A 14,188-nucleotide genomic window follows, 5' to 3' on the forward strand; every position below is an offset into this window, starting at 1 on the left:
GTGTTTGTGTATCGAGTAGAGCATTATTTCTTCCAGGTCCTGAAGGAACTTACTATTCCAACCGACTCTCATTTCCGCATTGTGCAATTAGACTACTAGTCTACAAAGAGGAACTGGTGGCTTTAGAAGAACTGGTGAATTTTCTGTTTCAGCTGCTGCTTTCTTTCCCATTGGTCAGTTTACACTAAGCTCTCTGGCTGCTGCTTAGGGCTAGTGTGTGGCCTGAGCCGTCTGAGCCATGAACATCTTCAGGGTTGCCCTCTTCTTCTGGGTAGTGGCAGCATGGGCTAAAGGAGATAAGCCCCTGGGAGAGACAGATATGGCTGGATTTCAGAAATGCAAGAACGCCTTGAACCTACCTGTTCTGGAAGTTTTACCTGGAGGGGGCTGGGATAATCTGCGGAATGTGGACATGGGACGAGTGATGAACCTGGCTTACACCAACTGCAGAACCACAGAGGACGGACAGTACATCATTCCTAATGAAATCTTCACGGTTCCCCAGAAACTGAGCAATCTGGAGATGAACTCAGAAATCCTGGAATCCTGGGTGAATTACCAGAGCAGCACCTCCTATTCCATCAACATGGAGCTTGGCCTTTTCTCCAAAGTCAATGGCAAGTTTTCTCCCGAGTTCCAGAGAATGAAGACCCTTCAGGTAAAGGACCAATCTGTCACTACTCGGGTTCAGGTGCGAAACCTGGTCTACACAGTCAAAATCAACCCAACTTTAGAACTGAGCCAGGGGTTTCTCAAAGACCTCATGGACATCTCTAACCATCTAGAGAACAACCAGACCCGTATGGCCACCTACCTGGCAGAACTCCTGGTCCTCAACTATGGCACCCACGTCATCACCAGTGTGGATGCTGGGGCTGCCCTTATCCAGGAGGACCACATCAGAACATCCTTCCTACAAGACAGCCAGAGCAGCCACAGTGCAGTGACTACCTCCGCTGGAATTGCCTTCCAAAATATCATTAACTTCAAATTTGAGGAGAACTACGTCTCGCAGAATGCCCTCACCAAAAGCTACATCTCCAACCGAACGAACTCCAGGGTACAAAGCATTGGAGGAATTCCTTTTTACCCAGGGATCACCCTTCAGACCTGGCAGCAGGGCATTGCCAACCACCTGGTGGCTCTAGACCGTACTGGCCTGCCTCTGCATTTCTTCATCAACCCTGAAATGCTGCCTGGTTTGCCCGGTCCCTTTGTGAAGAAGTTGTCTAGGACAGTGGAAATGGCTGTGAGACGGTATTATGCTTTCAACACCTACCCTGGATGCACAAATTTCAATTCACCTAACTTCAATTTTCAGGCCAACACAGATGATGGCTCCTGCGAAGGGAAAGTGACCAACTTCACCTTCGGAGGGGTTTATCAGGAATGTACCCAGCTCTCAGGGAGTGAGGCAGTCCTCCTCTGCCAAAACCTAGAGCAGAAGAACCCACTCACTGGAGACTTTTCCTGCCCCTCTGGCTACTCGCCAATCCACCTTCTATCCCAGATCCACGAGGAGGGTTACAATTACCTGGAATGCCAGTCAAAGTGCACCCTCTTGGTCTTCTGCAAGAAGGTGTGTGAAGATGTGTTCCGGGTGGCAAAGGCCGAGTTTAGGGCTTTTTGGTGTGTGGCTCATAGCCAAGTCCCCGAACACTCAGGACTACTTTTTGGGGGCCTCTTCAGCAGTAAGAGCATAAATCCTTTGACAAATGCACAGTCCTGCCCCGCCGGCTATATCCCACTGAGACTCTTCGAAAGCCTTAAGGTATGTGCCTCTCAGGACTATGAGTTGGGCTACAAGTTTTCCATCCCCTTTGGTGGGTTCTTCAGTTGTGCAGTTGGAAACCCCTTGGCAGATTCTGCTGTAAGAGATTCAGGGGCACCTTCTCTGAAAAAGTGTCCTGGGGGCTTCAGCCAACACCTAGCCCTCATCAGCGATGGGTGTCAAGTGTCCTACTGTGTCAAGTCTGGAATCTTCACAGAAGGGTCCCTGCCTCCTGTCAGGCTCCCACCGTACACCCGACCACCCCTCATGAGTCAGGCTGCCACCAATACCGTCATGGTGACCAATACTGAGACCTCGAGCTCCTGGATTAAAGACTACGAGACCCACCAGTGGAGGCTGGGAGAGCCGCTAGAGCTGCGCAAGGCCCTGAAGGTCATTCATGAGGATGAGGGTGGTCTGTCGGGAGGACAAACAGCTGGGGTCATATTAGGGGTCATCACTGCCCTGGTAGCTGCCATCGCCCTGGCCATCTATGGCACGAGGAAGTACAAGAAAAGGCAATACCAGGCAATTGAGGATGAGAAACAGAGTTTGACCCAAGGCCCTGCAGTGACTGAAGACGCCCCTCACCAAGAGCCGGAGCAGAATCCAGTTTAAATCTTCCTCGTCTCTCACGGGGGTTGCAAGCATGCCTCTCGTTCCTCCCCTCTCTACTTCTGCCTTCCCCATGATCAAAGTGACAAGGACAGCAAAGATCAGGTATAACTTTGTGACTTCTTCTTTAGAACATCTAGGCCAGGATATTAGTGGAGCTACATGGATAAGGTTGGGAGGGCTGAGGGAGCAGTTGTGACTTTTTAAGCAAAAGCTATCCTGGGTACTAAAACACAAGGTGGTGTCTTTTCCTGCATGCATTGTAAATTATCTTTACATGAATGTATACATATGTGTAAAAAAGGAGTGGAGGGAGAATGCAGACATTTTAATTTGGAGAAAAAAAATGGAGACTATTCGTTTAATCTGAGGTCTGCAGTGGTTTCCAATTCACGAGTTATGAGAATTTCTGCCTGTAAGGATTACCTTCCCATTGTTTTGTTTTAGGATTTCATGTTCCTGGAGGCTGACAGAGTCCCTCAAAGACATGGAAAATCCTGTCTGGCCACTGCTTTTTTAGCTTTGAGGGTTTCACGTTGATGGAACATGTCATCTCCTCTGGGTCATCTCAGGGCCTTTGAAAAGAAAGACGCTGCCTATAGCAATCCCACATTCTCCAACTCCCTCACAATTAAGACCACAATTACTTACATCAGGCCATTCTTAGACTTCTGACCAGTCTCAGAAAATATAAACTTATAAACTTCTGTTAGGAGGTCGGGGTAGTGGGGGAGGGAAAGTTTAGAGACAAGGAGTAAGCGAAGAAAGGGTAAAAACTGAACAAATTCTGACGTTCAGAGGAAATGGAAACTCTTACCCACAATCAACTATCTGGTTTCTTCTTAAATCATCATAAATAGGGCACCTAAGAGGAGCCATAGATTTGGGTAGATCGAGCATTACAGTTTCACATTCTTTGTTACCGAAGCGCAATCCCTTCCTCTTCCATGATCCTTGCCCTTCATCCCCTCCCACCACACAAACATACACACACATACACCAAACTTGCACACACACGCTAACACATAACCCTACATGCATACACACACACATACACACACAAGCTTCCTGGGAAATTTGAAGTATCCCAGCCTGTGAGAAGATGGTTTCAAGGGTGCTCATTCATCTCCGACTGGCATCCAGAGAGAAGTGAATTTGAGCCCTGCCCTCCTGACTTCCCAGCCAAAAGCTATGTGATTTCTACAACCTCTTTACTTAACCCTGCCTCTTCTAGAGCTTTTGAGAAAGCCATTAAAATGTTCTAAACCTCTGGGTGTTTTGTGGGTATGCTTCAGCCAAACTGACCATTTTTCTGCAAATTCCAAGTTTCCCAAGAAGTCTTTGAAGATCCCTAAGTCAGGAAGACAAATGACAGCCAAAGGCTCCCAGACTTTTAAGGCACCAACTGCCCGTTGAAATGAAAGGCTACCCATGAACTTCTATTTCTACTAACAGAATCGTATATAAATATGCATTAAAATATGTGCTTAAGGACTGCTCTGTCTGGCTGCTCCTGCATATGAAATCAAAGGTGGGAGTTTGCAGTTTCCGGGCATCAAGTCATTTTATGGAGCCAGAACCCCAGTGGGGGAGCTCTGAGTTCCACTGCTTTCCTAACTTGTGATTTCGGCGGGGGGTGGGGGGATGGGGCAGTGTCTCTGGACAAACTAATTCTGACTTTTGAGAAAACCACACTCCGTGAATGAGAAATACAGAAAGATATGAGTGCCAAGGGTGGCTTTGCATTTGCAAACCCACTGTGGTCGATTCAATTCTGACCCATAGCGACCCTACAGGACAGAGTAGAACTGTCCCATAGGGTTTCCAAAGAGCAGCTGGTGGATTCGAATTGCCAACCTTTTGGGTAGCAGCACAAACCTTAACCACTGGGCCACCAGGGCTCCTCCATAAAGATTATAGCCAAGAAAACAGTTCTACTCTGTGACACATGGGGTCGCCACGAGTCAGAATCGACTTGATGGCAACGGGTTTGGTGTGGTGTTCTCGTTAGTGTTGGGATGATTAATGCTAAACAAGTATTTGAAAACGACAGCCTGTAATCCAGTGAAACACATACTGTATTGTAGTCAGGCGAAGGGGCCTTTAAGAAGTAAGCACACACTATTTTGAAGGTAATCTTTCCCCCAGAGTTCCCTTAAGTGCCATGTGGTCTGTTTCTTCAGCGGAACAAAGAGTCAAGTTAGGTGCTTTGGTCAAATCTGTGGGTGCAAAAGATGTGAAAAAAGAGAAAGAAAAGGGATTTTCCCCCAAGACGCGCAAGAACTTGTGGTTGCTTACAGACCCAGGGAGACAACCCCAGTGCCTCAGAGATGTACTGATCTACAAAAAGCAGAAGGTTAACACCTACAACACAAATTTGTGGTTGTTCATTTGCCATTTATTGTTCTGCACATACACCTCAGGAGCACCAGGTGGCGATGTCCTCTCACAGAGCAACACCAAGGACTTCAAAACTCACCAGTTACAAACAGGATTTACATTAGGACATTCACCTGCCCTCTCCCCCAACCCTCCCACTCAAATGCCAGGGACCAGACACAAGGAAAGGGAGCAGGGGCCCTTTCTTGTATCCACAGGCCTTCCCCCAACCCTCTCATGCGCATGTCAGTGCAAACCAGGACAAGTACCCTTAACCAAATATAAAACCACACAGAAGTCCAAATTTTACAAAATGGGGAGAAGAATGAAAACACAAAGGCACAGGCAACCACATGGACACAATTCACCTTTTAAGGGATGAGCTTCTGACAAGGTTGGTCTCCAATCCCATTTGTCATCCCTAGAGACTCTGGAAGGGAGAAACTAGGCTGCTGGTGCTAAGATGATGGGCAGAAAGGCATAGAATTCCCTGCCAGGGCCAGGGGGACATGGCAGGGTATCTGGTGGGGCAAATGTCCCCAGTGTCATAGTAGTGGGTACACAGGGCCTCTACTGGCCGGGTCCTCACAGAACCCGAGACTGCACCGTTCCAGGTTGGTACAAGGGCAAAGGAATGCCCCCCACGTTGCCAGGCACAGTATTAGAAGGGAAATTCTATGTCCCTTCTGTCCAGAAAGTCCCACAAGAAGAGCAGTGTGAGGGGGAGGTAGCCCCAACTCAACAGCCTTCTAGAGGAGGAGAAAAGGGGCATAGTACCAATCAAAACCCAAAGGGGAAAGGCTTGAAGGTATGAAGACTAATTCTCAAAAATGGTATTACCCCTGGTATACAGACTCCCTGATACATTCTGAGTCCTCTTTCTGATACAGGGAAATCACTCTGCCCCCCACCACCCATTTCCAGTTGTTAAAGCCTGTCGTCTTTCCTTCTCCACCTCCTACTGCCTCAGTTGTGTTTTTCAGTCCAGTGATCCTCAGTCTGTCCCCTTGCCCCTGTGGGCGAGAAGCCCAGCAGATACTCGACAAGAATGCCAAAGGCAGAGATAGTCCAAGGTCTACAATGAATCTCAAAGGACTCAAGGAATCTCCTGGCTCCCTGGCACATGGTAAAGGCATGGGGTGTGACATTAAATGCCATAGGGATGTCTCTTTCATTGAATTCAGATGTTTCCTTCCCGACGCTGGCAGAAAACTACCCCATGGTGCTGGGAGCTCAGGATCAACCTCCTTCTTGGTCTGCTGGTGAGATAAATGGCCGCTGGCTAATAGGAGAACTGGAACTAAAATGGCAGGAATAACTTCCCCTTTCAGGGCTCCCTCTGCTGGAGCAGATTCACATCCCCATAGCCATCTGGAAAGTGAAGAAAGGCTCAGCACCAGCATGTCCCAAGGAACTGGGTGATAATCATCAGGTGAATCCGCTGGCCATACCAATGCCAAAATGGCTGCAACCCTAACAGCAAGGAGCTATGGGGCAGGCTCTCATGAAAGCTTGGCTTCCGGTTCTAACTTAAGTACCATTTTTTGAAGGTTCTTTTGTTTCAATTTTTCTAGCATCAAAAACCTTCCAAATATTATGAAATATATATGCATATATATACATCAAATCCCCAAAACATGAGGTATATAAATTCAAATTAGTATCCAGAGGAACTACCCCCAAACACACAGTTCAATGAACCCACTCTCAAAGGGGAAACTGGGCTTCCCTTCCTGATCACCCTTCTCTCTTCCCTGACCACCAGTTCATTACTTAATGGAAGCCAAAGGCAAGAGGAATATTTAGGGGGGGATGGACCGGTTCTTGTGACACAACCCAGATGCAGGTTGGACCAGACCATAATGTGGTCCCAACCCTGTCAGAAATGAGCTAGGTGAATCTGTAATAGATGAGGGAGATGAGGGGGCCGGCACCACCTCTGGGCGCTGATTCGCCAGTTTACACGGAGACAGATCGAAGCCCTCATAGAAACAAAGATCAATGCAGATTGGATCTGATCCAATCTTGAAAGAGCTAAAAAAAAAAAAAAAGAGGTCAGCACACCTCACCTCATCACATCTCCCCAAGCAAAGTTCCGTCTCCATCAGGATCCAATTTCCTCTGGGATGGGCTGGCAAAACGTGAGGAACACCAAGGGACCAGAGCCTGGCTGTCTGATCCCCATCAGAACCGGGGTTTAACATCTTGTGAGACAGAGTGCAGGAGCATGGGACTCCCCACCAACCTTGCCCAATGGTGCGCACACACACGCACGCACGCACACACACACATGCACATACACAGGTGCCACAGAGCCTACTGTTGGCTCTATTCACAGTGACTTGATGAAATTCATGGAATCTTTGAGCTGGTCTGGGATGAGTTGGAAGAAGGCTCTGGACTCCTCTCCCTGAGGACGGTTCAGAAGCTCAGTGGGATGTGGGCTCTGGTCTGATCAGAGAGGGGGTGGAATCAGCATGGATACAACCCCCAAGAGGAATCCAGAGTCCATCCATCCACATAACAGGACCAGACTCCTCTTTGGACAGGTCAAAGGTGTGAGGAGGAGGTGAGGGCCCAGAGAAGCCACGGGCTATTATTATGAGAGCAGAACATGCTCCCTGAAACCCTGGCTTCCTTGACCCTCCCAGCAAGAACTTGCCATACTCTGAGCCATCTGATTTCTGACGTCACAGCAGTTTGGCGGTACATTCCTTTGCCCCCCGACCTTGCACAGTGAGAGCTCCCTGCCTCCAGCGGAGGAGAGAAAAGCGGAAACTCCACTCTCAAAGCAGAGTGGAAGCAGCAAGAAGCCAGCAGAGGCCACGAACCTCAGGCTTCACAAGGCCAGGGTATGGAGTGCTCATGCACCACCCATACCCCAAGTGTGCTGACCAAGCCCCCTAACTTGGGGGTGAGGGGAGTTCTTGCCTACCCAGCACCGAAAACTCCATGGGAACAGATTGAGGATGGCCCTCATCCCATGTCCCCTTTGTGTTGGATGAGGTTTATGAATGATGTGGCCTTATTCAATCTGGCTCCCCACTGTAGCTGGGAGGAACAGGAGGGATGGAGACAGAACAGGAGGGGAGATGAGGGAGTTGGGAGGGCACGGCACCAACTTCTACCTTGACTCTCCCCACTTCCTGCCTTGTGGTCCCCATGGGTCCATCCCACCCCAAAGCCCTCCAGCCTCAGTCCTTCTCCTGGGCAGCACTGTCTTCAGAGATGCCCTGGGCAGCCAGTTCAGCCAACACGTTATCCAGGTAATTGGCATCTGGGTAGCCATGGCCAGTGAGATTAGAGCCAAACTCTGTCTTATGGTGGACCTCGTTCCAGATGACTGTGTCTGACTCGCCCGTGGTACTGGAAGTACCAATGGCAAAGATGAGGCGGCGGTCCCAGGCCACCAGCAGCAGCTTCAGAACCTAGAAGAGCCAAGGCAAGAGACCAAAGATAGACTTGCAGTGTTGGCCAAACTACCCTTTAGATGCTAGTCTTCCCAAGGCGCCCATCCCTTCCTGAGTCGTGATCCCTAACAGCACAGTGGAACAGAAAGAACCCTGGACTTGAAGTCAGAGACCAACAGGTTGAACCCCGGGTCTGTCACCAACTAACTGTGTCACCTTGGGAAAATTATTTCACCTCTCTGAGCTTTAATTTCCTTCTTCATAAAATGGCGAAGGTATAGTCTGCCTCTATAGGTTGTAAGCATTTTATGAGGCACCTCATGAAAAGCACTTTCAAGGCACTGCCTGGCACACACAATTCAATAAATGTTAGATTGCCACTCATGGTGACCCCATGTGTGCCAGTGTAGAACTGTGCTCCACAGGGTTTTCAGTGGCTGGTTTTTCAGAAGTAGATTGCCAGTCTCTAAGCTTTTTTTTTTAAGCAGCAGGAGGAAACCCTGATGTAGTGGTTAAGTGCTACGGCAGCTAACCAAGAGGTCAGCAGTTCGAATCCACCAGGTGCTCTTTGGAAACTCCATGGGGCAGTACTACTATGTCCTATAGGGTCACTACGAGTCAGAACCAACTCGACGGCAGTGGGTTAGCGGGTAAGCAGCAGGCCTCTAAGGAAAGGATTCTGAAATAGAGGAATTATTGCCAATAATATCCTGGAGAGGAAAAAGCCCAAATTCCCTGTTTTGTTTGTGGTGTGCCATCGAGTCGATTCTGATTCCTAGTGACTTTACATGATGGAGTAGAACTGTCCCATGGGGTTTCCTAGGCCGTAATTTTTAGAGGAGCAGATCTCGAGGTCTTTTCACTCACAGAGCCACTGGTGGGTTAGAACCATCGACCTTTTGGTTAGCAGTTGAGTGCTTAATCATCGTTCCACCAAGACTCCTTAAAATTCCCTCCGTTCCGCTCAAAAAAAATTCTAATCGTATCCACCTTCACCTACAGTTGACCCAATATGACCTTGTTAGCATGTGCATTCACAGTTACAGAAGACCTATTCTCTTTGGCTGGCGCATTGTAGGAAGCAAAACTTGGGGCCATAAGATAGAAACCAAATTCCCCAGCCCCACCCTGAAGCCTCCTCTTACTTTTCTTCCTTTCTCGCTGTCCGGAAGGTAACAGTGACGTGGGAAGCCACGAGCGCTGAAACTCTTCCCGGGATTTGGGTGTTCTGGGCCCTGAGAGAGAAAGAAAGCAAGCAAAGGGCATTTTTCAAAATGTTTCTGATCAGAGGGGTGTAGCCCGTGGCTCATTCTGACAACAATGATAATAACAATGGCCAGAGAGTCTAGACCGAGAACAGGTCCAAATTGCAGTGTGTGTACTGACTGAACACATGTGCTCAGGTTTGGGCCCAGAGCTGCCACCTTGCAACTGTGTCCACCTTGCAACTGTGTCCACCAGAGCCTTCTCTTGGGACTTTCCTTTCCCACCTGTTAAATGGGAGTGGTGTGGAATAGTCACCACACGCGGCTATTATGAATGCTAAATGAGAATGGTGCCTCGTGCACGGTATGTGCTCAGTACATGTTCATCATCATCATCACCACCCTCATTTATCCTGGTTGTTTTTGTTTTGTTTTTTTAAAAAGGAAAGTTGCAGCCCAGACAGGTTAAATGACTTCCATAATGTTAGCACCTTTGCCAGAACTTAAGCCCAGATGTCTCAAGCTTACACCAAACTATTTACCTCTAAAATACCTAGAATAAAACAAGGTACCACTGAGCTGTGAGCTACGCAATCAGAATTTTCTGAATGATTCCTGTGCATTGTCTCTTTTGTTCTAGGTTGTTGCTTATTTTCTTGTTCAACAATATGGATTGGAATTTTCATGAGTAAAAATCTCCCCAAAACATGTAAGCTAGTATCAGCTAATGCCCCTATGAAGCAAGCAGTCTCAGGCTACTGGGTGGGACAGAAACTGAAGCTGAATTTAGCCAGAACCCTGCTTCCTAGTCAGGGCTCAGAGTGGGTTCACAGCCTCCACTGAGAAGCTCAAAAGCCAAAGAGTTTCTTCCATTAAAAATGCACATATGTTTCTACACACGCAAACATTTGCCTACAATTTTGAACATCTGTGACCCCCTCAGAGTCTGTAGAAGCCTGTTAAAAAACCACCTCTAGATAAAACCAATCCAGCAGTGAAGAAGAATTGATGCCTTTAAATTGTGGTGTTGGCGGAAAATATCGAATATACCATGGACTGCCAAAAGAACAAACAAATCTGTCTTGGAAGAAGTACAGCCAGAATGCTCCATAAAAGCAAGGATGGCGAGACTTCATCTCACATACTTTGGACATGTTATCAGGAAGGACCAGTCTCTGGAGAAGAAAATCATGCTTGGTAAAGTAGAGGGTCATCGAAAAAGTCACTAGGAATCAGAATCGACTCGATGGCACACCACAAACAAAACAGGGAATTTGGGCTTTTTCCTCTCCAGGATTGATTGACACAGTGGCTGCAACAATGGGCTCAAGCATAACAATGATGAGGATGGCGCAGAACCCGGCAGTGTTTTGTTCTGTTGCACATACGGTCGTTATGAGTTGGAACCAACTTGATGGCACCTAACAACAACAACAGTACTGATAACTCCATGCAGCTCCTGGCACAAGCGCTCTAGATATCAATAAATATGTCCTGGCTGATTAAATGAATGAGTGAATGAATGAATGACAAAACTGCAAGAGAATACAAGTTTTTCATTTTCTCTCGTTATGGCCAATGGTTCCAAAATGATTAAAAATTCTTTGTTAAAGAAAGAAAAAAAAAGCACCGTCCGGCATAGCTTATGATTGGGCAAACTGAATGGCATGATAAAGGTCTCAGAGAAGGGAAAGACCATTGTGAGCTAGGAGGGAGTAACAATGTCTGCTTGACAGTTCTAAATTTTATATTCATGTGAAATCAGTACAAAAAGCACGACATTCCCAAGACCATGGCTGTTGTAAGACAGGCTTCCAGGCTGAAAGCCCAAGTCCAACCATGGCTCTATTGCTCCTCTCTGCCTGGGGCTGGCTGGTTTTGTGGTCAGCTCAGACGTGGCTTGGCACTGCCCCAGCAGGGCTGTGTGCTCCCAAGCCTGTGCCTGAGCACGGCAGTCACGACTCTGCCTCAACCCAGCTAGGCTTTCTCCCCAAGGAGTCAGGCTCAGCAATGAGAGCAGAGCTTAAAGGTTTCAACTCATCAGGAGAGCCCCAGTCCTTGTGGTCCTTGGAGTCTTGAGGCAGGTAGCTCTGAGCATTCTGCTACTGGCTCCCAGAGGGGGTTCCACAGAGTGGCTGTGCTAATGACTGAGAGCTGCACCCCTTAATGAGAACGTGAGGCTTCCTGGAGGAGCTGGAGCATGTGCCAAGGCAGCCTGTGGTACCTCTATCCCCTGCCGCAGCCTGCTCCTTAATCCTGGAGGCTGGAAAACATACAGCCTCTCAGAACTGGCTGCCCTGATCTTTGTCACTTCAGTCTGTTCTAAAACCAAAACCAAATTAGTTGCCCTCGAGTTGATTCCTACTCATGGCGACCACATGTGTTTCAAGTAGAACTAGACTCCGTAAGGTTTTCAATGGCTGTGACCTTCTGGAAGTAGATCAGGCCTTTCTTCCAAGGTATCTCTGAATGGGTTCAAACCACGAACCTTCTGGTTAGAAGTCAAGTGCTTAACCATTTGGGCCACCTGGGATATATATATATACACACACACACACATATATGTATTTGTGTATATATATACACATACATATATACATATACCTGTATATATATATATAAAATCATCCTTTTCAGTTTGAACACTGTTGAAAGATACACTTCCCACCAAAGCTACCATCTCTTCCTCCTGACTCCCATATTTTCATTCATGTTCCTGTCACCTCAACTGGCTGACCCAGAATCACTCCAGATATCTCATCTGCCCCTACATCCAGCTAAACCTCTCTCTCCTTTGCCTCTGGTCCCTGCCTCATTCAGGCTCTTCCCTCATTCAGATTCTGTTACTTGAGCCTGGACTTGGCAGTGGTCTCTTCATTGGTCTCCTTTCCTCTGATTTTGCTATACTCTGTTGCCATCTGGCATTCCTAAAGGATAATCCTAATCATACATTCTCCATGATCCTGTTTACACACCCAACAACCCTCAGGGACTCCCCACAGGCTGACAAGCAAAGTCTATGCTCCCTGCCCTAGCATTCAAGGCCCTCCACCTCCTGGCGGCAACCCTTCTTCATTCTTGGTCTTCTATCTCCTTCATATCCTTTCTCCCCACTTTCTGCAAGTCCTAGGTCCCAACTGCATTTGAACTGTGATGCTGGGGAGGACTATTGAATATACCATGGAATGCCATAAGAAGGGACAAATCAGTCTTAGAAGAAATACATCCAGAATATTTCTCAGAAGTGAGGATGGTGAGACTTTGGCTTGCTTACTTTGGACACGTCATCAGGGAAGACCAATCACTAGAAAAGGACATCATGGTTGGTGTAGTGGAAGGTCAGCAATGGTGAAGGAGGCCCTCACTGAGATATACTGACAGTAGCCTAAGTAATGGACTCAAAAGCAGCCGCAATCAAGAACATGGCGGCGCAGGACCAGGCAACATTTCATTCTGTTGTACATGGGGTCATCATAAGATGGAGCTGACTAAACAGCGACTAACAACAATCATATAGCTTAGTAAATGAGGTATATTTATTTTTCCTTGGCTGATTGGTAACTCTTGGAGGAATGATCATGTTTTATTCAATTCTTTTACAGGCTATCGCACCTCCCTGTTTTATTTCCTCCACAGCACTTATCACTATTTGGAATTGCCTTATTTATTTATTTGTTTATTTTCTTCCTCCTCCCAGTTGTATGGGGACTCTCGGGGGGCAAGGACCTTGTCTGTTTGGTTCACCACCATCTCTCCAGCACCTGGAAAATGCCTGGATCATAATCCACGCTCAAATGTTTGTTCAAAACAGACAAAAGGGAAGAAGGAAAGAAGGAGGGAGGGAAGTGAACTAATAAATATTGGTGAAATAAGTGAATCCAGTAAGCGCCCTAGAAGTCAGACATTTAGAACCGGCTTTTTTTTTTTTTTTTGATGTGGAGCCCTGGTGGCACAGCGATTAAGAGCTTGGCTGCTAACCAGAAGGTCAGCAGTTCAAATCCACTAGCCACTACCTGGAAACCCTATGGTGCAGTTCTACGCTGTCTTATGGGGCTGCTATGAGGCGGAATCAACTCAACCACAATGGGTCTGGGTTTTTTCTTTTTGTTTTGGAGGGCTGCAGTGGGCTCACCTGAATGCCAGGAGGGATGCTGTAGATGATGCGGATGGTTTTACAGTCCGGGTGGCCCGGCAGGGAGTGGGGGATGAGGTGGTACTCCATCTTCCCTGGAGGCTGAGTGCCTGTCTTCACCCCGTAAATGGTCTTACAGGTCGGACACTGCAAACTCCCATCCTGAGGAGACAAGGCCAGAAGAGCTGGATTGGGAAACAGCTTTGGTGATGATCTCTCCAACCCAAAAGGTACCCAGAATAAAGGGTCAAAGGCCCAGAATGAACCCAAATGAGTAACAGACCTTAGTTTCCCCATCAGGCTACCTAGCCTGTTTCTGCTTTTTCCAAAGTAACAAGAGTTAGATTTACAAAACAGCCCGATGGTCCACACTAAAGGGGATGTAAGACAGGCCCTTGTCCTTGAGGAGGGGGCAGAAGGCATACACCGAAAATCATTATTTAACCACCAACTACCAAATGAGTGGAACAGGCGGCAAGCAGTATAGAGAAGTGACGCCTAATGTCGCTGACCACCAGAATCACCGAAGTAGGTCATTAAAATAAAGATGCCTGGACCCCACAGCAACCCCACTGAATCAGAACTGGGAGGCTGCAGACTGTAGTGGTTAAGAGTGTGAACTCTGAAGTCAAACTGTTTGAATTCGATTCCCAGCTCTGCCACCTACCCACTGTGT

The 14,188-nt window shown here is 47.6% G+C and overlaps 2 protein-coding genes across 6 annotated transcripts in view; one reads left to right on the plus strand and one right to left on the minus strand.

Annotated features, from left to right (window-relative positions):
- The first annotated feature begins 238 nt into the window (after positions 1 to 238).
- MPEG1 (macrophage expressed 1) lies at positions 239 to 6,830 on the plus strand. Of its 2 annotated transcripts, none has more exons than XM_064288021.1 (2): positions 239 to 2,491; positions 5,736 to 6,830. In XM_064288021.1, exon 1 carries the CDS (start codon positions 239 to 241, stop codon positions 2,387 to 2,389), a length of 2,151 nt encoding a protein of 716 aa, XP_064144091.1. In that variant the 3' UTR covers positions 2,390 to 2,491; positions 5,736 to 6,830. The 2 variants fall into 2 exon arrangements, with proteins under 2 accessions (XP_064144091.1, XP_010600322.2); XM_010602020.3 differs by lacking the exon at positions 5,736 to 6,830 and adding an exon at positions 2,834 to 2,948.
- Positions 1,883 to 14,188, minus strand: part of DTX4 (deltex E3 ubiquitin ligase 4) — a 45,611-nt gene continuing 33,305 nt past the window's right edge. For all 4 annotated transcript variants that reach the window (XM_064288023.1, XM_064288022.1, XM_003422769.4 and 1 more), the window contains exons 7-9: positions 13,513 to 13,674; positions 9,321 to 9,410; positions 1,883 to 8,193 (exon numbers count right to left, since the gene is read on the minus strand). In XM_064288023.1, coding sequence (XP_064144093.1) covers positions 7,960 to 8,193; positions 9,321 to 9,410; positions 13,513 to 13,674 — 486 coding nt within the window. In that variant the 3' untranslated portion in view covers positions 1,883 to 7,959. The remainder of the gene's footprint in view (positions 8,194 to 9,320; positions 9,411 to 13,512; positions 13,675 to 14,188) is intronic.

The sequence above is a fragment of the Loxodonta africana genome, chromosome 7 (genome assembly GCF_030014295.1).
Source record: "Loxodonta africana isolate mLoxAfr1 chromosome 7, mLoxAfr1.hap2, whole genome shotgun sequence".
NCBI classification, from domain to species: domain Eukaryota; kingdom Metazoa; phylum Chordata; class Mammalia; order Proboscidea; family Elephantidae; genus Loxodonta; species Loxodonta africana.